The following is a 24,037-nucleotide window of genomic DNA, read 5'->3' on the forward strand; positions in this document are numbered from 1 at the left end:
TCGATTTTTTTTTAATAAAAGAAACTTGGAAGGTGAAAAAATTCTAGTAGAAAAACAAAGTGATCGTTTTGATGTTTGTCCACTTTATTTCTTAATAAAAGAAGCTTAGAAGGTGAAAAGATCGATCCATAAAGTAATTCGATTAGAAAAACAGAGTAAAAACCTTTTTTGTGGTATTCGAGGAGGGCTTCTCCGAAAATCGAGCGTTCTCAAAATAACGAAATCATTCTCTTCAGTTCGTTTCCGTATTCTTGGTGCTCTCATCGAGAAATCATAAGATACCACTTCGATACTTACGAATTTTGTTTCTTTTCAAAGAAGCTCGAAAAGTAACAGAAATCGATCCAATTCTAGAAAAATCCCAATGTAAAAACGATAGTGGTCGTTTTTGGTATTCGAGGCAAGGTTCACCGATAGTCGAGCGAATTCTAGAGGCACAAGCTTATCAGTTATCGGGTGCACGCAGAGCGGCACACCTGTCTCAAGGTAGCCGAGCGCGTGGGAGTTAAGCTGAGAACTCGTTTCGAGGATAATCCGCTTCTGCACATTATTCATCGCGGTTATATCTGCTCGAAGACGGCATTACCGCTCGCGAGTCGAAGACCGCTTCATTATATCGGTCGTCACGATTACTATGACCGAGTCTCGCCACTGCGTTATTGCGAGAAGACCCTTGAGAAACTTTATCCCACTCGGTGGATACGATATTCTTTCGAAGACTAATGAATGACCCGATGACACCTGCTTCGAACTCGTTGATTCCACGATTCGAATCTTCGAGAACATTACGTTCACTGTTACGCGCAAAAATTTCGTAAATCTGAAAAGAAATAACTTTCGAATCCAATCTGGACAAGACGCTCGATCAATTTTATCCAAAACGAGCAAAAATTCTTATCGGTACACCGTATCGGATAAAGTATTTTTATCGGTCATATTTTTTTTGTTAGGTATGGGTTAAGTCTGGATTTGGTCAGGTCTGGGTTAGAACCTCGTTTTTGGTTAAGTTTGGGTTAGGATCTAGTTTTTGGGTTAGGTCTTGGTTAGGATTTCGTTTTTAATTAGGTCTCGGTTAAGTCCTCGTTTGTTTTTGTTAGGTATGGATTAAATCTGGATTAGGTCCTCGTTTTTGGTTATGTCTGGGTCAGGATCTTGTTTTTGGGTTAGATCTGGATTAGAACTTCGTTTTTGATTAGGTCTGACTTAAGATCTCTTCTTAGTCAGGTCTGGGTTAGGTCCTGGTTTTTTGTCAGGTATGGGTTAAATCTGAATTAGGTCCTCGTTTTTGGTTAGGTCTGAGATAGGATCTCGTTTTTAGTTAGGTCTGAATTAGAACTTCGTTTTTGGTTAGGTCTGGATTAGAACTTCGTTTTTGGTTAGATCTGGATTAGAACTTCATTTTTGGTTAGGTCTGGATTAGGATCTCCTTTCCGGTTAACTCTGTGTTAGGTCCTCGTGAATTTCACGCTCTCGATTCCAATCTTTAAGATAGCTACACTGGCTGTTACGCGCAAAAGTTTCTCAAATCGAAAAGGAACTAACATTCTATCCAACTCGAACAAGACTATCCATCCATTTGATCAAAATCGAGCAAAAATTCTCATCCGTACACCCTATTCTACAAAGTATTTTTGTCGATCACATTTCTTTGTCCAATTACAAAACACAAGCTCGCGAAATCCACGGTGAAGATCCACTCGTTCGAAAATGTATCGTTACGAAATCTACAATTGTATCTACCGTGACGATCCACTTATTCATTCATCGCCGATGAAACAACAATTCCAAGCATCTGTCCGTCTACATTCGCCCGTAACCGTGAACGAGTCCTGAAACCAGCGAAGAGATAATTCCGCTGTTCTCGATCGGTTACTCAAACCGCGATCGATCGCGAATTACAAAACACGTTCGTTGGAACGCGCACGCGACGAAACCCAAATGTTGTCCATTGTTCGTCGAGAAACCTTTCGGGTGATCGTTCGCGTCATAGTGTATCGATAACTCGTCACGACTCGTGAAATCGTGCACAATTTCTAACGAGTCGCGTAGATCACCTATACGATTTTGTAGAGGCCAGACAAGCAGGTCCTCCCAGTCCGCTCGCGCGTATCCGTTGCGACTATTTTTGTCAACGCGGTGGCAATATTTCTCGGGGATCGCTGAATGCCCAAGAGACCCACATATCTGACAGTTGGTTTCCGCCAATTGGAGTGCAACGTTCGCTGGGAAACCCGTTGAAGAAATCCGCGTAGAGCCAATCGTCCGGTTGGCCACGGCTAGGATCGCGAGACCATTGGAAAACTCGCTTGCCAAATGCTCGCGCCGAGCACCCGTGGATAGAGGCCACCGCGCGGTGAACGCGCGTTCAGGGAGACCGGAAACTGTCGCCTCTTCTCCTCCCCCCTCTACCGTCCCTTGGTTTCTCCTCCTCTTCTCTCTCGGAACGTTTGCACGAACGAACCGACCAACGAACCAACGGATGGACGGACGAACGGACGGACGGACGGACGTACGGACGGACTTTCACGCAACGATCCGCGTTCCAATGTGCCGCAATAATCGCTCGTTGCGAGAGAAAACTGTCGTTGGGACAATCGTTTCGCAGGAGCTCTCCGACCGAAAGTTACACGAGAAAGCGCCGTTTCAGCGTTCCTATACCATCTCTGACACTTGTTACGTAATCGGTATCTCGGGAACCCTTTGCCTATGGATGACGCTGTTTCGACGATGAAATCGCGAGGTCTGGGGAGAAGTTTCAAGAAGCTGAATTTTTTTGCGAGGTTGTCGGTAGGTTTGACGATCGTGATAGGTGATTTACTGAGAGGTCGTTGGTGAAGTGGAAAATTTTGGAGGTTGTTGATAAATTTGAAAATCGCGCTCGGTGCTTTTCTGAGGGGTCGTTGATAAAATAGAAAATCACGCTAGGTGTTTTCCTGGGAGGTCATTGTTAAAATGAAAAATTTCGGGAGATTGTTGGTAAATTTGAACATCGCGCTGGGTGCTCTTCTGAGGGGTCGTTGATAAAATAGAAAATCACACTAGGTGTTTTCCTGAAAGGTCATTGGTAAAAAGGAAAATTTCGGGAGGTCGTTGATAAATTTGAAAATGACGCTAGGTACTTTTCTGAGAGATCATTGGTAAAATAGAAAATCGCGCGAGGTTCTTTTTCGTGAGGTCGTTGATAGAATAGAAAATTACGCTAGGTGCTTTTCCACGAGGTCATTAACAAAATACAAATACACGCGTGGTACTTTTCTGCGTGGTCATTGATCAAATAAAAAATCGGGCGTGGTACTTTTCTGCGTGGTAATTGATAAAATAAAAAATCGCGCGTAGTTCTTTTCTGCGTAGTCATTGATAAAATAGAAAATCGCTGGAAGTGCTTTTCTGCGAGATCATTAGTAAAATAGAAAATCACATGAGGTGCTTTTCCGGGAGATCATTGATAAATTTGAAAACCGGACGAGGTGCTCTTCCGCGAGGTCATTGGTAAAATTGAAAATCACTTGAGATGCTTTTCCTCGAGGTCATTGGTAAAATAAAAATTCACGCGTGATCATTGGCAAAATAAAAAACCGCCCCAGGCGCTTTTCCGGAAGGTCGTTGATAAAATATAAGGTTGTTCGGAAAATCATTTCGTTTTTTTTGGTGCAAATGAAACACAATTTTTTAAAAGTCTATAAACATTTTATCAAATTATACATTCTCCATTTTGAAAAACAAAATGACTTTTCTATAGAAAATCACTGAAGGTGCTTTTCCACGAGGTCGTTGATAACACAGTATACTCGACATCGTGAAAGACACTGAAGGACCTTTTCGGAGATTCTTTAGTTACGTATACATACGAACGAGGTACCATCGGTGCACATCAGAGAGCAAACATACGAAAAGTGCGAGGTAAATAACACGAATAGCCAACCCACGACGTAAAGAGACACCGTATTATTGTAATTTGTCGATGGAATTTTTAAACGACGAAATGCACTCGGAGAAGAAATCGATTCGATTAGAATGTAAGTTACGAGCGGAACAAACGAGAGTGACCAGAATGGAAACGATAGTTGGTTAGGTAGAGATAGGTTCGAGAGAAAGGTTCTCTTTCGTCTTGTAATTTACTTCGATAGAATTTTTATTCGATCGCATTTAACCGTATTTTGATTCAAATTTATACGTTTTGGTATTTTTCGGTCAGAGATCGCTTCTCTGGTCGCTTATTCTCAATTACATTGTTACGAAGGATTTATCGATCATATTCGAACGTTCTTTTCGAAACTTAAACATCGCAAGGATCGAGTCGAACATCGCGTGCGGTGAACGCCCATGGGCGTTCAGCGGATGTGCTCGATAAACGCGACCACGGGATTTACGCACGTGGGACACGTGCCCGAGCGTAGAATCTCAACATCGAGGGTTGGAAGCGATTCAATTGGCTCCGTTTTGTACCATTGCTTTTCAACATTCGGAATTTTTTAAAGATCGGTAGCGTAAAATATTCAGAAACACACTTTGCTCGCGAAGTACGAAAGTTTCTATTCAAAATGGCGTTCTTACAAGTATTTTTTAAATATGGCGTAATAGTTCTCTCTTTAACGTATTCTTTATTCGCGTACAGGGGTCTCTTTTATTAATCGAAAAATACGAAAAATAAAGTCAAGCAAATTCAACATCGAGGGTTAGAAACAATTCAATTGGCTCCGTTTCGTACCATTGCTTTTCAACATTCGGAATTTTTTAAAGATCGGTAGCGTAAAATATTCACAAACCTTGCTCGCAAAGTACGAAAGTTTCTATTCAAAATGGGGCTTTTACAAATATTTTTTAAATATGGCGTGAAGTTCTCTCTTTAACGTATTCTTTATTCGAGTACAAGAGTTTCTTTTATTAATAGAAAAATATGAAAAATAAAATCAAACAAACTCAACATCGAGGGTTAGAAACGATTCAATTGGCTCCGTTTTGTACCATTGCTTTTTAACATTTAGAATTTTTTAAAGATCGGTAGCGTAAAATATTCAGAAACACACTTTGCTCGCGAAGTACGAAAGTTTCTATTCAAAATGGCGTTCTTACAAGTATTTTTTAAATATGACGTAAAGTTCTCTCTTTAACGTATTCTTTATTCGCGTACAGGGCTCTCTTTTATTAATCGAAAAATACGAAAAATAAAGTCAAGCAAATTCAACATCGAGGGTTAGAAACGATTCAATTGGCTCCGTTTCGTACCATTGCTTTTCAACATTCGGAATTTTTTAAAGATCGGTAGCGTAAAATATTCACAAACCTTGCTCGCAAAGTACGAAAGTTTCTATTCAAAATGGGGCTTTTACAAATATTTTTTAAATATGGCGTGAAGTTCTCTCTTTAACGTATTCTTTATTCGAGTACAAGAGTTTCTTTTATTAATAGAAAAATATGAAAAATAAAATCAAACAAACTCAACATCGAGGGTTAGAAACGATTCAATTGGCTCCGTTTTGTACCATTGCTTTTTAACATTTAGAATTTTTTAAAGATCGGTAGCGTAAAATATTCAGAAACACACTTTGCTCGCGAAGTACGAAAGTTTCTATTCAAAATGGCGTTCTTACAAGTATTTTTTAAATATGACGTAAAGTTCTCTCTTTAACGTATTCTTTATTCGCGTACAGGGCTCTCTTTTATTAATCGAAAAATACGAAAAATAAAGTCAAGCAAATTCAACATCGAGGGTTAGAAACGATTCAATTGGCTCCGTTTTGTACCATTGCTTTTTAACATTCAGAATTTTTTAAAGATTGGTAGCGTAAAATATTCAGAAACACACTTTGCTCGCGAAGTACGAAAGTTTCTAGTCAAAATAGCTCTTTTACAAGTATTTTTTAAATATGACGTAAAGTTCTCTCTTTAACGTATTCTTTATTCGAGTACAAGAGTTTCTTTAATTAATCGAAAAATACAAAAAATAAAATCAAACAAATTCAACATCGAGGGTTAGAAACGATTCAATTGGCTCCGTTTTGTACCATCGCTTTTCAACATCCAGAATTTTGCATAAATTCAACTTGCAGAAATTTTTCTTATCATTTATTAAGTTTGCCAACCGTGTGCAACTACAAGTAAACGACTGTCCACTATCACCGAGCGTGGAATAGTCCGCGAGCCTACGACTCCCATTTTACCAGTTGCAAATGGTTTAATCATTTCTGAGAACTTGTTGGTTCCATTAGTTCGATATACATCAGTGTATTCTAAATAAGTTTCATTCTTTTGTGAAAACCTTTCAAACTGCCACTATAAGTGTTGCGGCACGCGAAAATCCGCGCGACACGCAACAAACACTATGCGAAGTTGCAAAAAAGCCTACAAAAAAATATCTTGCTATATAATATTGTGTATTAATCCTTTTAAACAGTACATTATTAACAAACTCCATAAATAATTTTAATGCTCGTTACTGCACATACAATGAACCTCTTGCGATGATACACGGGTCAGTCTTTGGTTAAACATCGCTGTTGTTTGAACGCGGCATGCAACAAACACTATGCGAAGTTGCAAAAAAGCCTACAAAAAAATATCTTGCTATATAATATTGTGTATTAATCCTTTTAAACAGTACATTATTAATAAACTCCATAAATAATTTTAATGCTCGTTACTGTACATACAATGAACCACTTACGGTGATACAGATCAGTCTTCGGTTGAACGTCGCTAATGTTTGAACGCTTTACGCAACAAACACTGCGAAATTGCAAGAAAGCCTATACAAAAATATCTTGCCATATAATATTCTATATTAATCGTTTTAAACAGTATAAATAATTTCCATAAATAATTTTGATGCTCGTTACTGCACATACGATGAACCGCTCGCGGTGATACGGGTCAGTCATTGTTTGAACATCGCTGATGTTTGAACGCTTCACGCAACAAACATTATGCGAAGTTGCAAGAAAGCCTATAAAAAAATATCTTACTATATAATATTGTGTATTAATCCTTTTAAACAGTACATTATTAATAAACTCCATAAATAATTTTGATACTCGTTACTGCACATACGATGAACCGGTCGCGATGATACGTGTCAGTCTTCGTTTGAACGTCGCTGATATTCGAATCACGCGGCAGCTTAAGCAGAGCGATGATGCAAATGGGTTAATCGTAACATTGGCGATCCCTGTATCCGATCGATTGGAGTAAACGCGTTGAACTCGCGCCGATGTCGAGCGAATGGTAACAGATGCTCCGTATCTCGTTCCCGGTTCGGAATGCTACTCGTGCTCGATCCCATCCATTTACGCGCAATCTCCATTGTCAGGCTGCGCGAAGCGGCGGCACAGGAAAGAGTTATGGCCTGTTTTCCTAGGTGATAGAAGGTGGAGCGCGCAACCACCTTCTCCTGTTCCAGCGGTGAACGAGCCCCGCGGTGCGACGTCACTTCCTTTACGGGTTCTCCTTCCACCTTGGTGTGTGTGTGGGTTTTTTTTTTTTCTTTCTTTTTTTCTCTCTCTCTCTCTCTCCTTTCTTTCGTCCCGTGAAGCCGGGCGGAGAAGGAGGATCGAGGGATCGGAGCTCACCTGCCCCGCTACGGTCACTCGACTTCCGGTAACCCCAAGCGCGAGAGCGCATGGCCCGCGGCCACGTAACCGTGACTTCTTCTCGTTAATGCTTCCGCTCCGCTTTTCTGGACGATTTCGTGGACACGGGTCGAGATTTCTGACCGCTTAACAATATACCTGAACGATATTCTCTCGATACTTTTACGTTAAGAATATACTTTAGGAGAGTTTACGTTTAAGATTCTGTCGAGTCACACTTATCGAATTCATCGGGACGGGAGAAATCTTTGGCTGAACTTTACGAGTTTCTTTTTTTTTTCATGATTACACCCGTAAGTATATATAAAAAAAATCGTTAAGTGTGAGTTAGATTAATTTTGCTAGTTTTTTTTTAAATAATTGCACCCGTAAGTGTATATAAAAATGATCGAGTTTTATAAAATTGTCTCGTAGATGTTTCCATTTGAGAATTAAGAACGCTATTCTTTCGATCCTTTTTGTCAAGATTCTATCCAGCGACACTTATCGAATTAATGGGGTAGGGAATAACCTTCTTCTGTATTCTACGAGTTTCTTTCTTTTTTTTTCTTTTCATAATTGCACCCGTAAGTATATATAAAAAGAATCGTTAGGTCTGGGTTAGATTAATTTGCTAGTTGTTTTTCATAATTGTACCCGTAAGTATATATAAAACTAGTCGTTAGGTCTGGATTAGATTAATTTTGCTAGTTGTTTTTCATAATTGTACCCGTAAGTATATACAAAAATGGTCAAGTTTTATAAAATCCTCTCGTACACGTTTCCGGTGGAGTATTAAGAAAGCTATTCTCTCGATCCTCTTCGAATTCTACTCGACACTCGCCGAGTCAATCGAGACGAAGAACCCTTCTTGCCGAATTAATTCCACGATTTATTCTCCAATAATTGAATATAGAATAAATATACGTGAAACTCGAAAAAAAGGGTCCAAAAATTTTGCCAACAATTGTCCACTGAAAAACAAGGAAGTTTACCCTGTATTTTCTCTGATCGAAACACCTGGAACGATATCGTTACACTAGAAGTCTTCCTTAGAACACGTTCGACGTCGTTCGTTTTCGAATGTACGACAAATATCGTTTCTCGAGATCTGGAATCGTATCTGCTCCAAAAGCGATTTTAATCGCGTTGCTGCAACGTTCGAGTTCGCCTCGTTCGCGAAACGACTCGCATCCGTGCGGTGAACGCCCATAGGCGTTCCGTGACCACGGTGCAAGAATACGATCGCGTGTTCCCCGCACGTGACGACGCGCTCGAGTCCCCGACCCTTGGCAACGAAAGGGTCGAGGAATCTCGAGAACGAGTCGGACGATCCATGGTCATCGACAAATCTCGAGAGAAATTACACGTCTGTCTTTTACGATAATTTGTATTGGCTGTTTCTCACCGCTTTGCCTCACGCTCACCGGCACGACGCGTAAAAAAGACGATCGAGGGTAGGGAGGGAGAAAAAGAAGCAAATGAGCGAAAAAGATAGGTATAAAGGCTCCGAAGGAAGTGACGTGTTACGGATAGGCTATCCTACGGTTCTCCTAAGGAGCAGTTTCCACCGGCGAGGAAAGGAGCATGCATGCTCTGTTCTGTGTTACCTCCCTTCCTCGGACTCTTTCGTGCCTTATAAGTTTATGCGTTCTCACGCTCTCCATCCCACCTCTGTTAACTACACCTTCTGCGCACGGTCGCGCGCGCCTCTTTGAAACACTCTTACCCCCTCCCTCCCTCCCACCAGGTTTTATAAGGCGACCGTGCGCGCGCGTACGGTGTACAGTGCCGGTCAGAAACGATTTCCATTACCCTACAAATTTTTCTTGTTGGCCAGTACCGATCGAACGTTACGCATTTTTTTCGACAGGTGTGCACTTCGTACGAGGAAACGTTTCAACGTTACATCGTTCTCCGCTCTTTTGCGTTTCTCTTTTCCGATACAAGTACTCGTTTCGCGATCTTCCCTAGATGTTGCGAAACGACCCGTCGAGATACGTACGATTTCTATTGGAAAAATCAACGACCTTAGAAACTTCTACCGGAATGAAGAATGGAAAAATTCTCGGTTCCTTGAATTAGCATGCGAAAAGTACTTCCAATTACACTGTTCTTCGCGCATAAGAGTCTCCCTAGATGTTGCAAAAAGACTCGTTGAAATACGTACGATTTCTATTGGAAAAATCAACGACCTTAGAAACTTCTATCATAAAGAAGAATGAAAAATTCTAGGTTCCTTGAATTAGCATGCGAAGAATCTCGACGAAAAGTACTTCCAATTACACTGTTCTTCGCGTGTAAGTCTCCGTCGATGTTGCAAAAAGACTTGTCGAGATATCTACGATTCCTATTGGAAAAATCAACAACCTTAAAAACTTCTACCGGAAAGAAAAATGGAAATATTCTCGGTTCTTTGAATTAGCGAAGAATATCGACGAAAAGTACTTCCAATTAGGCTGTTCCTCGCGCAACGAGCTTAAATTAGAATCTTCGTTTATAGACGAAAGGAACTCGTCCAAGTTTGATCTAATTTTTCATATTTTTCGAACGGTAGAAGAAACAGTGACGAATAAGAAACACGGTAAATAGTGAACATTGCTCCGTATTTGAATAAGTAAGAGCGCCATTTTGAACGGTTCGACCTCCGACCGTTTTATATATCGAAGATTGTCGAGTGATCTTTCGCTACTTTGGTTAAAAAATGATGTCCATCGTTGTTCTTCGAGTTCTTAGGTTTCGATTTCCAATTGCGTATATTTTCTCCCCGAGGAGGAACAATTATTCAATTCCCCTCTCTCGGGAAGAGAAACGAGCAACGGTCGGGTACGCTCGGGACGTAACTCGGGTCGTTCCACGCGCGCATCGGGATCGCGAGCTCTGGGTGGAGCTTCGCCATCGGCTTCCTAGTTATAATAAACGGCGTAAAAAACGGGGCAAAAACCTGCCCAGCCTTCGGCGAAGCGTACAGCACCCGAGTGCGGAGCTTCTGCTCTCTATCAGCTCGCGTCCATCCGAGTCGGCCGCGCATGTGTACGCGGAGAGGCCGCTCGCGCGCGTATACTTCCCTCTCGCGGTTCTCGTTGCTCTGGCGTTGCTCTCGTCGCTCCAAAATTTCTCTAGAGTTTCTCTCGTCGCTCTAAAATTACTCTAGAGTTGCTCTCATCGCTCCAGAGTTGCTCTACAGTTGCTGTCGTCGGTCCAGAGTTGCTCTAAAGTTGCTCTCGTCGCCCCAAAATTTCTCTAGAGTTCCTCTCGTCGCTCTAAAATTACTCTAGAGTTGCTCTCATCGCTCCAGAGTTGCTCTACAGTTGCTGTCGTCGGTCCAGAGTTGCTCTAAAGTTGCTCTCGTCGCCCCAAAATTTCTCTAGAGTTTCTGTCGTCGCTCTAAAATTGCTGTACAGTTGCTCTCGTCGCTCCAGAGTTGCTCTACAGTTTTTCTCGTCGCTCCAAAGTTGCTCTAGAGTTGCTCTCGTTGCTCCAGAGTTGCTCTAGAGTTTTTCTCGTAACTCTAGAATTGCTCTAGAGTTTCTCTCGTCGCTGTAGAATTGCTCTAGAGTTTCTTTCGTCGCTCCAAAGTTACTCTAGAGTTTCTCTCGTCGCTGTAGAATTGCTCTAGAGTTTCTCTCGTCGCTTCAAAATTGCTCTAGAGTATCTCTTGTCGCTCCAAAATTGCTCTAGAGTTTCTCTCGTCGCTTCAGAGTTACTCTAGAGTTTCTCTCGTCGCTCCAGAGTTGCTCTAAAGTTTCTCTAAAGTTCCTCTCGTTGGTCCAGCGTTACCCTAGCGTTGTTGTCGTTGTTCTCTCTGGTTTCTCTCGTTGCTCTCGTTGTTCTCTCTGGTTTCTCTCGTTGCTCTCGTTGTTCTTTCTCGTTGCTCTCGTCTTTCTCTCTCGTTGCTCTCGTCTTTCTCTCTCGTTGCTCTCGTCTTTCTCTCTCGTTGCTTCTCGTCGTTCTCTCTCGTTGCTCTCCTTGTTCGCGTTCCTTCCTAGCTCGATCACCGTAGGTGTTGCCGGACGAGCAGCGGTGCCCCGACTCTACTTCCTTCCTCCTGCGGTCATCCTCTCGTCCTCCTCCTCTTCCTCCTCCTCGTTCCTCTCGGATCCGCGGCGTGAATCGCGGCCTTTTTCCATCCAGGCTCCCTTCCTCCATCTCCTCTTCTTCCTCCTCCTCTAGTCCCCCTCCCTCGGTACACCCGCTTGTCCTTCTTTATCATCCGGTGTCATTTCTTCCCTGTTCACCGCGTGCGTTTGCCTCTCTTATTATTCTCTCGGGCGGACTCTCGGGGCCGCGATCTGTAGCCGGTGTTTCTTGTTGCTCCTCACCGCGTCGAGTTCCTCTCTATCTCGCTCCGTCCGTGTCCCTCTCTCGCTCTCTCCTTCCGCCTTTATTAATATCCACGGCCGCCTGATCGACGGTTACGATTTTCTCGCGCTGCCTTCCGGGTTCTCGGTCATCTAGCTCCGCGAATAATACAGGGTGTCCCCGATTACCGTGCGTTTCTTTTTGCTCTACGGGGGATTTCGCGCGCGTAAGACGCTTTATTTCGATCTCTCGCGGAACGAATCGCGAGAGATTCGAGGAATCGAACGCTGAACCGTTAAGAAACGCGCGAATGTGTCGCGACGATTCGCGAGGAACGAAGGACGAGGACGAGATACGATCGCGGTGGGATCGCGAGATCTAATTCGAGGATCGATTTTCCTACGTATTCGACGATTCGTTGCGGGGGAAACGAATTCTTTTCCTTTTCTTTTTTTTGGCCGATTCGTGGCGACAGGTTTGCCCGGTATGCAGGAACATTCGTCCGCGGGGAGAGATCGGTAACTTCCTCGTGAAACGGAAATAAAGCGAAAAAGTAAGGAAGGTTCGCGTACATTAAGATATCGAATACTCGGGCCCGTTGGATCTCGAACGATCGTCGATTGGCGCTTCTCGAAGATCCTCGAATCGAAACGGGGGAATTCCGCGCGACACGGTAACCAACGTAACGCGGTTGAATTCTTTCCCACGGGCGTAATAAAAACGAAACCAGTTCATTCGGAAAATAAAAGAAATCGGAACAACCTGTCGCTCGCGATTTTATCTGCCCGTTTATTTAATAATACAGCGCCGGGGCGGTGGCTTTCCTCGTCAAAAATCAAGCGGCCCAACCCGTTCTAATCGAGGTCTAATCGACGTTTATAGACGTCTTTGTGATATCGCTCGATCGTACCAAATTTCAATCGCTCGAAGCGAAACGGGATCGAGAACCTTGCCTATCTCGGTTCGAACGAGGCGAATCGCGCTTGAACCTACAATTCCTTTAATTGACTTTGAATCGTTACGCGCCCTGTAACAGACTAGAATAATTACGATTCGTTGGAACGCGCGAAAAATATATCCCTTTCCTCCTCCCGGATAATTATACGCACGTTTCAATCGCGAATATTTACCACCGAGATGTAGAATTATAAATATCGAAACGTTTCGAAACGGAGCGCGGTGAATGTATCATTAATTTTCAACCAACGATCGTTCTTTCGCGTTACCTTGCAACGTTTGCGTTTCCACGAGATTTCGATTTTGGAAAATTCATTATTCTACGATAAAACACCCTTTTGTCGACATTTACACGCGAGAAGAGTACACGCACACGGTAACAATGATTGCTTTGCAAAATATAATAAAAACTCCCGAATTTTTATTCGTATTACGCCATACCGTTAATCGTGAGCGTATTGGCGCAATTGAAGCGTTGATAAAGCAATTTTTCACCCGTAAACCGACGAAGACTCGTTCAGTCTCGAATCGACCTTACCCTCGAATCGTTTTCTCTTTTCGCGAGAAAAGACTTCGATCTTTCAAATCAAGAGTAAGAATAAATCGTAGAAATAATTTGAATGTTGTGTACCTTTGTGTATTTTACCAAGCGTTTCGTTCGCCTCGAGTTATAGAATTAAATCTTGGAAATTGGTGGAAAAATTAGAAAAATTTCATGTATATCGATCGACGATCGAGTGTTATGTATCTCTGTGTATTTTACACGGCGTTTTGTTTACCTCGAGTTGTAGAGTCGAAGCTTGGAAATTGATGAAAAAATTTAAAAAATTTCACGTGCATCGATCGACAATTGAATGTTATTTTCGTTCACCTCGAGTTATACAATCGAACCTTGGAAATTGGTGGAAATATTATAAAAATTTCACGTGCATCGATCGACAATTGAATGTTATTTTCGTTCACCTCGAGTTATACAATCGAACCATGGAAATTGATGAAAAAATTTAAAAAATTTCACGTGCATCGATCGACAATTGAATGTTATTTTCGTTCACCTCGAGTTATAGAATCAAACCATGAAAATTGGTGGAAACATTAGAAAAATTTCACGTGCATCGATCGATAATCGAATGTTATGTACCCTTGTGTATTTTACAAAGCGTTTCGTTCATTTCGAGTTATAGAATCGAACCTTGGAAATTGGTGGAAAAATTAGACAAATTTCGGGTGCATCGATCCACGATCGAGAGTCATTTCTCGCGATTAAAAATTTCCCGATTAAAAATCTCGCGATTAAAAATCTGGTGTTTGTCCCTGGTCGGTCACGCGACGCGTATATTCGGGGCTGATCCGCGTATTTATCGTCGCGTCGGCGACTCGCACCTGTTGCCCGCGATTAGGAAGCGAGATTCGGAGCCGACGAAGTCTTCGAAACCTTTTCCAGTTAATTTATCGGAACGAATGCCGCCGCAACCGGTTAGCGGGGAAACCCGACGCGGCTTAGGGGCGCGTCTCGAATGGTTATAGCCGCGTAAAACAAAGTAAAATATACACCACAGCACCGGCTAAAAGTCCGCGCGATACCGACGCGGATTGTGTTCGTGTACGATTTCAACGCCGCGATAGCGACGCTTCCTTCCATTGGCGAATCTTCGCGCGGAGAAGGAACGCTAATTGCTCGATTTGCGCGCAACCTTGCGTCTGGAAACGATATTCGATGAGTTTTCGCGCGAAATGTTTCCGTCTATGTCCAAATCTTTATCCATTGAGCGAAATTTGGAGAAGTTTGAGTATTCAACGATTAGAGAATTTCTTTTCCAATGGAGAGAGCGTCCAAATTTTTATTCGTTGAGTGAAAAGTTTCCGGGTGCATACAAATCCTTATCCATCGCGTGAAAATTTTTCGCGTGTATTCAAATCTTTATCCCTCGCGTGAAAAGTTTCCATGTACATCTAAATTTTTATCCATCGCGTGCAAATTTTCCGCGAGCATCCAAATATTTATCCATCGCGTGAACATCTTCCACGTAACTCCAAATCTTTATCCATCGCGCGAAAAATGTCCACGTAACTCCAAATCTTTATCCATCGCGTGAAAATTTTCCGCGACCATCCAAATCTTTATCCATCGCATGAAAATTTTTCACGTGTATCCAAATCTTTATCCATCGCGTGAAAAGTTTCCATGTACATTCAAATCTTTATCCATCGCGTGAAAATTTGCCATGAACATCCAAATCTTTATCCATTGCTTGAAAAGTTTCCATGTACATTCAAATCTTTATCCATCGCGTGAAAATTTGCCATGAACATCCAAATCTTTATCCATTGCTTGAAAAGTTTCCATGTATATCCAAATCTTTATCCATTGCGTGAAAAGCTTCCGCGAGCATCTAAATTTTTATTCATCGCGTGAAAATTTTCTACGAGCATCCAAATATTTATCCATCGCGTGAAAATTTTCCGCGAGCATTCAAATCTTCATTCATGGCATGAAAATTTTTCGCGTGTATCCACATCTTTATCCATCGCGTGAAAAGTTTCCATGTACATCCAAATCTTTATCCATTGCGTGAAAATTTTCCTCACGCATCCAAGTCTTTATCCATCGCATGAAAATTTTCCTCACGCATCCAAGTCTTTATCCATCTCACAAAAGTTTTCCACGTAACTCCAAATCTTTATCCATCGCGTGAAAAGCTTCCACGAGGGTTCAAATATTTATCCATCGCGCAAAAATTTTCCACGCGCGTTCAAATCTATATCCATCTCGCGAATTCGCTCGAATTTGCGTAATCGATCGATCCGAAAACTTCCATTCGAACGGAAACACCGATCGAGATATTTCTCCAGATTAATTCATCGCCCGGGTGGAATTATTCACCGCAGCGATACGAATAATACATTCTCGACGACGAATGAAAAATAACCATCTCTTGCTATTCATTTATATCGAGGCGGATGAAACTTTAACCGATCGCCGTTCGTTGAAATCAAATTCCATCCATCTCCGTCGGAGGACCAACCGTATCGCCGAAAATAGTTTGCGCGAAGGACCAAAACGAAGCAACAAACTCAACTTCTAAAGCTAACGATTATTTATAGGACCTTCCGAATCTAAGAAAGAAAAAAAAAGAAGTTATTCGAAAACCGTATCACGCTCCTTAATTTCCACCTTTCAATTCTATTCGAGCAAAAGGAACCTCGCTTTCTTTTCGTTCCAATTCAATTTCGAAACTCCGTTACAATACACACAGAGGTCCAAATCTCGAGATAAAATATCGTCGTAGATAACACGGCGAACAGTAGAAAAATACAACACGTACGTGCAAGAACGGTGAAAAAATATTGAAAACACGGTACCGAATCGCGTCACGGGTACTCGGTTTTCTAAAAACGGTGTTTCGTAAACTCTAAAAATATATATCGTTACATCGAAGTAGACTGGGAACGCGAACTCGATAACGTTTTATTAACACGGTTACCCTACTTACACAACCGAGGCGCGCGCGCGCTCGCGCGAGATAGATAGAGATAGAGAGAGAGAGAGAGAAATAGAGAGACCGCTAGATAAGACTTTTACCCTTTTTCTGTTCTCATCGCGGGACCGGTAGCTCGGCGGTAAATGTTTGGTCGCGTTCACCGCGCTATCGAGCCGAGTTTATGAATGGTCCTCCGCTGCCGGAAACGCGTCCCGTAAGAAATTTTTAGCCTTGCCCGCGAGCAAGAAGTTTCACATTAATCACACGCGCCGGCAACATCCTCGGGCCGACGTTACTGCGGGAAAGAGACGGAGGGGACAGGCAGAAATTACCGACGTTGTTAAATAGTGTTTGCGTTCGAGCGTTACACGTAATTACGTCTCGCCGGCACTCCGCCGAATGCTACGTGTTCTCGTCGATTATTCCTCGCTGAAACGGGGCTGAGCTGCGCGGTATTACGAGGCGACTTCCGTGCACGGACGCGCTCGCACCACGGCCAGAGCGAATCTTGAATGAAACTCTTCTTCGAACGATTTTTATCGCCGCTCTTGGGAACGGAGCGCTACCGGCGCAACGCTCGTTGCGCAATACTCGTCGCGCATCGTCGGACGGTATTCGGAGAAGCAGCTAGGTAGGTAGACTATCGGGTGTCCAACTACGGATTTTAACGCGAACGCGGCAAAGAACTTCGTCGTAGGATTTCAACGGTGATCCATGCTCGCGCGGGGAACGCGCAACGGCGTTCGGGGTACACGGTACGATGGAGGGAGATCGGGAACTCCGCACACGGGGAGCGTCTCGAGACGATGAGTTTCACCGTACGGAGTCGATCGTTACTATTTCGATTATTTGGAATCGATCGTATCGGCGAATGACCATTGCGTGGAAAAATACGTCGAATGTATCGAGAAACATTTACACCGACTTGTAATTTACGGAAAGGTCGTAATCTTGGGTCAAATTTTTGTTTGTATGTTTGAAACGGAAGAATTGTATCGCTTGGGTAAAATGTTGGTTCAATTATTCTCTCCCCCCTGGTAAACGCGTAGTCTCTTTCCCGAAAGCACGGCTCTTTTTTCGAGAGGGCCGTGCGTCTCGGTTTCTCTTTCGCTTCTTTTTTCGACGTATTTTTTTTCCTCGGTCGCGGGCGTCGCGACGTCAGCGGCAACGAGAGGCAGAAGGAAAAGCGCGGTCGCGCGACGGGGGTGCGGTGATTCTTCGAGTCGGGCAGAGGCTACCCGGTTGAAACGCGCGGGGCCACGGCATGAATGAACGAGCGGACCGAATGAAGGAACGAGCGACGCGCGTCGGTGTGCGGGAGCGTCGAGACGGGTGCGTGCGCGCGCTCGCTCGCTCGCTCGCGCGAGACCTCGTACGCAGACGCGCGCAGCTCCGGTGTCGCGGACGCGGCGGTGGAGGAGGAGGAGGAGGAGATACAAGAGGGGAGGAGCGGGAGGAGGTGGAGCGGGTGGAAACGGACGGGGACAGATACGGAGAGGCCTCGCGCGGTAAAGTGAAAAAGATGAATGAGCGGCGGTGGCGGTTGGACGATGACGGACGTATGCGCGCGATAGCCGCGAGTCGAAGCAGCGACGAGAGCCGAGGGACGAGGACCGAGCGATCGGGACGTGTGGACGCGAGGAGTGGGGGTAGACGAAGCTGCGCGCGTACCCGTGGAGCGACCGAGTCGCCTAGGAGGGGGAACGAGGCCGGCCGAGGAGTGGGGGAGGACCGAGCGAGAGATGGGATCGGGGTATCGCGGTGGTAGGAGAGAGACGGTAGGCGGCCGGTCGTGTGCGCCGACGCCAGTGTGAGTTTGCCGCGTCGACGGGAGAGTATTCATTCATAAAACTAACCGTGGAGCCGAGGCTAGGCGAGCGTGCACCGGGATTGGCGGGGACCCGACCGAGAGACGGTCAAGTGTCTCACCTCTCCTTTCCTCCTACGGCCGGCTCGTTTCGCCCTATCGGTCGATTGTCTCTTTGTCTCATCGACGGTGTGTCTGGTGCTGTACCTTTAGCCCCGGGGGAACTTTGCAGGTTTTTTTTACGGGGGAGGAGTCGAGTTCTTTCGGTTCGCCCGGTCTTCGGTCGTACGATGTTTTGCGCGACAGTTGCTCTCGTAATGGATCCTCGTTGATCCCCCGGATCTCGGAGATTCCGCGAATCTCGGCCGGCCCGTGGTAGTATTTGTGGTTCGTCGTTCGGCCGGAACGATACGTCTCGCGTTCTACCGAGCCTCCTCGAGGAATTCGGTAATTGTAGACCGAACCGACTCGGCGGTGAGCGCGAGCTCCCGAGAAAAAAGCCTCTTTCTAATTCGGTTTCGAGTTAACTACCGTTCCGGGCTCGAACACGGTCCCCCCGGGTGAAACGGTTCTCGTCTTCGGTCCGTCCTCTTAGTCGTTCTCTTCCACGAGGCACGGTACGCGCCACCGCCGTGGACTCGGATCGGCGATCCGTGACGATTCCGTAGCGGTTATTTTCGCGAGCTGTGTCCACGAACGACTCTTTCGTTCCGAAAAGCTGTGCAAGTTCGTCGTTTCTCACGTTCGACTTTCGAAATTCATCCGAGTTCTCACCGGACGATCGGAGCGATCGCCACCACGTAAACCGTGTCCCTCGGTCCCTCTCTCGGTTTCTGTTTGTCCCTCTCGGGTTAGGTTCGCTCCCCGATCTCTTCGAGCTCGCTTATCTCGGGGCGATCCCGACGAATCGGCGCGATCGAGCGGTCCGAAGGACAAGGAATAACCGGCGGGCGCGGCGGGTCCGTCTCCTCCGCGGTGTCCGCTGCCCCTTCCTCGTCGTCGCGAGTAAACTCTCGCTCCCCTCTCGGCCGGTGTTCCGTCCGTCTTCCTCTCTTGTTCTTCCCTCCACCAGGGATCCTCCTCCTCCTCGTCGAGCTCGGTCGAGCGCTCGCGCGCTCGCGCTCGCGCTCTTACCTGCGGAACGCGGTCGTACGTGCTCGACGGTGGCGCTTCGGCCCGACGAACTCTCCCGCAGCTCTTTCGGCCGAGATCGCGCTCGATCTACGATCTCTCGATCGACGTTTCAAAATACGTTCGCTCCTCCACCGACCGTCACCGCCGAGCGACGAACAACCAGAGAAAACGACCGAGAGAAACCAGGGGACAAACCACCACCACCATCACCACCATCACCACTACAACAACAACGACAACGACAACAACAACGACAACGTCGGCCACGAAACCGCGCGCGCGCCTGTGTGTGCGTTCTACCGCGCTCTCTCTCTCTCTCTCTCTGTCTCTCTCTCGCGCGCGTGTGTGTGTGTGCGCGCGCCTGTGTCTGCGTTTACGTGTACGCGCGTGCAGGTGCGCGTGCGTGAGCTCAGGGCGCCACTGCTGTGCGCGCGCGCGGACTCGCTCGCTCGCTCGCGTGTCGTGACCCGTGCGAGCGCTTCGCGAACGATTCGCGAAAATCGGAGCCGCGGGAAGAAAAACTGGAACGTGTCCCGGAGCAACGTGGACCCGTCTACACTCGTATTTTCGGATCTCGGGCCAAGCGCAGCAGGCGCGAGAAAGGTCTCCCTTTCCGCCCTGAGACCCACCGACGCTTACACGCCGCTAACCCCTACTCCTCGCACGGCACACGGTTGCGCAAGCAGGTATTCGGAAATAGCCCCGCGGGTCGCGGTTATGAATTGATAGCAAACACATGCTGGACACGCCGCTAACGCGGACCGGACCCGGCTTTCCACCACGGACAACTCGAGACGAACACGACGACGCCGGACGACGCGACGCGAGGCAAGGCGTTTCGACCGACCTCGTGCTTGCTCGCCAGTTACGACCAGTTTCAAAGGAACGGAGATTTTCACCTGCTCTCGGGAAGCTGCACCGGAGCGGTTACCCACCGAACACCACGTTTCGATAGAGAACGCTCCGAGGAGGGGAAGTGCGTTACTCGTAGCGGGCAGTCTTCCTCGCGAGCCGATCTTGGCACCGTTGACAACGTTGACAGCTAACCAAGGCGTTCGATAGCGATCCCCCCGAAGGGATCTATCGCGAGTCCGAGCTCGAAGATAGATATATCTGGGTTAGGGATACACCGAGATTCTACGAACGGTGATTCGAACGCGATTCCGGTACCGAGGACGAGTTTCGGTGCGGACGACCAGAACGCGTCGGTGATTTCCTAGTGACTCATCGAACAGAGTCGTATACGAGACTTCAGTTTACAACAGTGTAGAGATGTCGGTGAATTCCGCGTGACTTCGTACGAGATCGTCTCGTGTTCGAGTACGTGGCATCGAGGATATCGGAAAGGTTGATTTTTCCAGTGATTACTGTATTCGGGATCGTCGTCTGCGAGTTTGGAACGTCAAGAATCTACGGATTATCGATTTCTTAGTGATTCTCCGCAACGATCGTAGTTGCACGCGTGTCGGGGACACGAAGAATTTAGGGATCGGTGAATTAATCGTGACTCCAGGCACGACGATAGTTGTCCGTGAGTCTGGGACATCGAGAATCCGAGGATCGGTGACTTAACTGTGACGTAATCGTGACTCCAGTATCGACGATAGTTGGCCGTGAGTGTGGGACATAAAAGATCTTGAGATCGGTGACTTAACCCTGACTCCAATATCGAATATAGTTATTCGTGAGTTTAGGACAATGAGAGTCCAAGGATCGGTGACTTAACTGTGACTCCGGCATGGACGATAGTTGTTCGTGAGTGTAGAACAATAAAAATCTTGAGATCAATGACCTAACTCTGACTCCAGTATCGACTATAGTTGTTCGTGAGTGTAGTATATACAAAATCTTTAGATCGGTGACTTTACTCTGACTTCAACATCGAATATAGTTATCCGTTAGTCTAGGGCACCAAGAATCCAAGAATCGGTGACTTAATAGTGACTCCAGCATCGACTATAGTTGTATGTGAGTGTAGAACATTAAAAATCTTGAGATCGTTGACTTAAGTCTAACTCCAATAACGATTATAGTTATCCGTGAGTCTAGAACCTCAAGAATCGAGGGATCGGTGACTCAACTGTGACTCCAGCGTCAACGATAGTTGTCCGTGAGTCTAAGACACCAATAATCAAGGGTCTAATGACTTAACTGTGACTCCAGTGTCAACGATAGTTGTTCACGAGTCTAAGATCTTATGAATCAAGGGATCGGTGACTTAACCGTGACTCCAACCTCGACTATAATTGTCCGTGAGCCTAGAACACCAATAATCTAAGTATCGGTGACTCAACTGTGACTTCAGCATCGACTATAGTTCTCCGTGAGTGTAGGACATAAAAAACCTCGAAATCGGTGACTTAACCCTGACTCCAATATCGACTATAGTTGTCCGTGAGAGTAGGACACAAAAAATCTCGAGATCGGTGACTTAACCCTGACTCCAATATCGACCATAGTTACTCGTAAGTCTGGTTCACCGAGACTCCAAGAATCGTCGACTTAGCCGTGACTCCAGCATTGAAAATAATCAACCCCGACTCATCGAGACCCCCCAGGAATCTTCCGTCGATTCTACGAGAACTGGTGGACCCGGTGAGAGGAAGACGCGTCGTTGAGGCTCGTTGGAGGGCGATTTAGCATGGGATAGAAGACCGATGGTCCGGTGGCGATCGAACGGTGCTCACGAGAATCTCGGTGGCCGCGATGTCGTGACGATCGGGACCGATCGCGCAACAGGCCCCAGGGTGACCCGAGATTCGACCGAACGGACCCCGTAGGCGCGTCGATTCGCCGTGAAGGGAAAGAGGGTCCCGTGAGTGAGTGAGTGAGTGAGTGAGTGAGTGAGTTGGTCTCCTTCGACGCGTGGTTGTTCGCGGTGATGTAATACGGCCCTCTCTGTCGCGCGCGCGGATCAACGCCGGGCGGGAAAAGGAAAATAAACATAGGCCGAGGGACCGCCTCTGCACGCGGCGTCGAGTGAATGACAGTGATCCGGGGATTCGTGTATGTACAGTGAGCACGCGAGGACGGCACTCATGTACGTTGACTACGGCGGCGACGCTTATGCCGGAATGGGAATCAAGGCCATGAAGTCCTTTGCCAGGCCCAGAGGTACGGAACCGCGTATCCCCCTTTGTTGCCGTAGCCACTCGCGTTTCCCGACGTTTACACCTTTTGTTCGATGTTTGCAGCAACGGGAGTAGATCTCTGATACCGTGGACACGGTGTGCTACGCGTCGGATCGAACGATCCTCGCGATCGAAATTCTTCCTCGAATTGGACCTCTTTATCAGCTTCGCGAAACGCGAACTTCTAACGATCGCGCGAATCGATCGATCCGACCGATAGTTGAAACCGTGGGTGGATAATAATGGACGGCGTTGATACAGAAGACGAAATATGTAATTCACGAACAGAAAAATTAGGTTAGGATAACACACAGTAGTTCGTTTCGTCTCACACGTCCGGTTCTATCGCGAATGTTCTCTTCGTGAGCTGTGATACGCGTGTGCACTCTGTGGCGAGTGACGCCATCCACGTTTCTCTAGCTCTGACTCTATTCGACTATACCGTGTACGAAACACTTAGGCCATACCACGCTGCAATTATTATCGTAACGTAAAGTTAAAGCTAGAGTCGCTTGTGGAATAATTCCGTATGTACTCGGTGCACTTAGCTTTCCGTAGGAACATTGTTCAATTTTGTATCTAAATGTTTCACGTTTTATGGTAACCGGTGTCTCAGGAACTTGTGGAGTTTCGAAGCTTTCGAGAATTTATTCTCGTTCGATCGTTGGTATCCGTGGGTCTGGGATGTCAAGAATCTAGGGATCGGTGACGTCATCGTGACTCCAGTGTCGATTATAGTTGTTCGTGAGTGTCGGATATAAAGAATCTCGAGATGGGTGACTTAATTCTGACTTCAATATCGAATGTAGTTATCCGTGAGTGTAGGACCCCAAGAATGAAGCAATCGGTAATTTAAGCGTGACTCCAGCATCGAAATAGTTAATCTTAAGTTATCGAAGCTCAAAGAATCTCGAGATCAGTGACTTCACTGTGACTCCAGCATCGAAATAGTTAACCTTAAGTTATCGAAACTCAAAGAATTTCGGGATCGGTGACTTGATCGTGACTCCAATATCGAATATAGTTATCCGTGAGTGTAGAATCCCAAGAATCAAGCAATCGATGACTTAACTGTGACTCCACCATCGAAATAGTTAACCTTAAGTTATCAAAACTCAATGAATCTCGGGATCGATAACTTAACTCTGACTCCAATATCGAATATAGTTATTCGTGTGTCTAGAATACCAAGAATCCAAGAATTGGTGACTTAACCGTGACTCCACCATCGATTATAGTTGTCCGTGAGTATAGGACATAAAAAATCTCGAGATCGGTGACTTAACTCTGACTCCAATAACGAATATAGTTATCCGTGAGTCTAGGACCCCGAGAATCCAAGAATCGGTGACTTAACCGTGACTCCAGCAGTGACTATAGTTGTCCGTGAGTCTTGGACCCCATAAATCGAACGATCAGGTGACTTAACCGTGACTCCAGTATCGAAAATAATTAATCCTGAGTTATCGAAATACAAAGAATCTCGGAATTGGTGACTTAACCGTGACTCCAGCATCGACTATAGTTGTCCGTGAGTTTTGGACCCCAAGAATCTCGAAATCGATGACAATCCGTGCCGCGAACATTCGTGACAATCGATACTCGAAACTTCCGTCCGGATATAACACCACGCGTTAAATCGAGGAACCATAATCAACG

General features: G+C 45.6%; 1 protein-coding gene across 7 annotated transcripts in view; it reads left to right on the top strand.

The window, feature by feature from the left end:
* Positions 1-24,037, top strand: part of Pnt (ETS transcription factor pointed) — a 279,236-nt gene that overhangs the window by 140,338 nt on the left and 114,861 nt on the right. The window contains exon 1 of one of the 7 annotated variants that reach the window (XM_076315290.1): positions 20,932-22,361. The exons of the other annotated variants lie outside the window; for them this stretch is intronic. Coding sequence (XP_076171405.1) covers positions 22,256-22,361 — 106 coding nt within the window. The 5' untranslated portion in view covers positions 20,932-22,255. Of the gene's footprint in view, positions 1-20,931; positions 22,362-24,037 lie in introns of those variants that run through there. 7 annotated transcript variants of the gene reach the window in all.

Source organism: Ptiloglossa arizonensis, chromosome 1 (assembly GCF_051014685.1).
Source record: "Ptiloglossa arizonensis isolate GNS036 chromosome 1, iyPtiAriz1_principal, whole genome shotgun sequence".
NCBI lineage: Eukaryota > Metazoa > Arthropoda > Insecta > Hymenoptera > Colletidae > Ptiloglossa > Ptiloglossa arizonensis.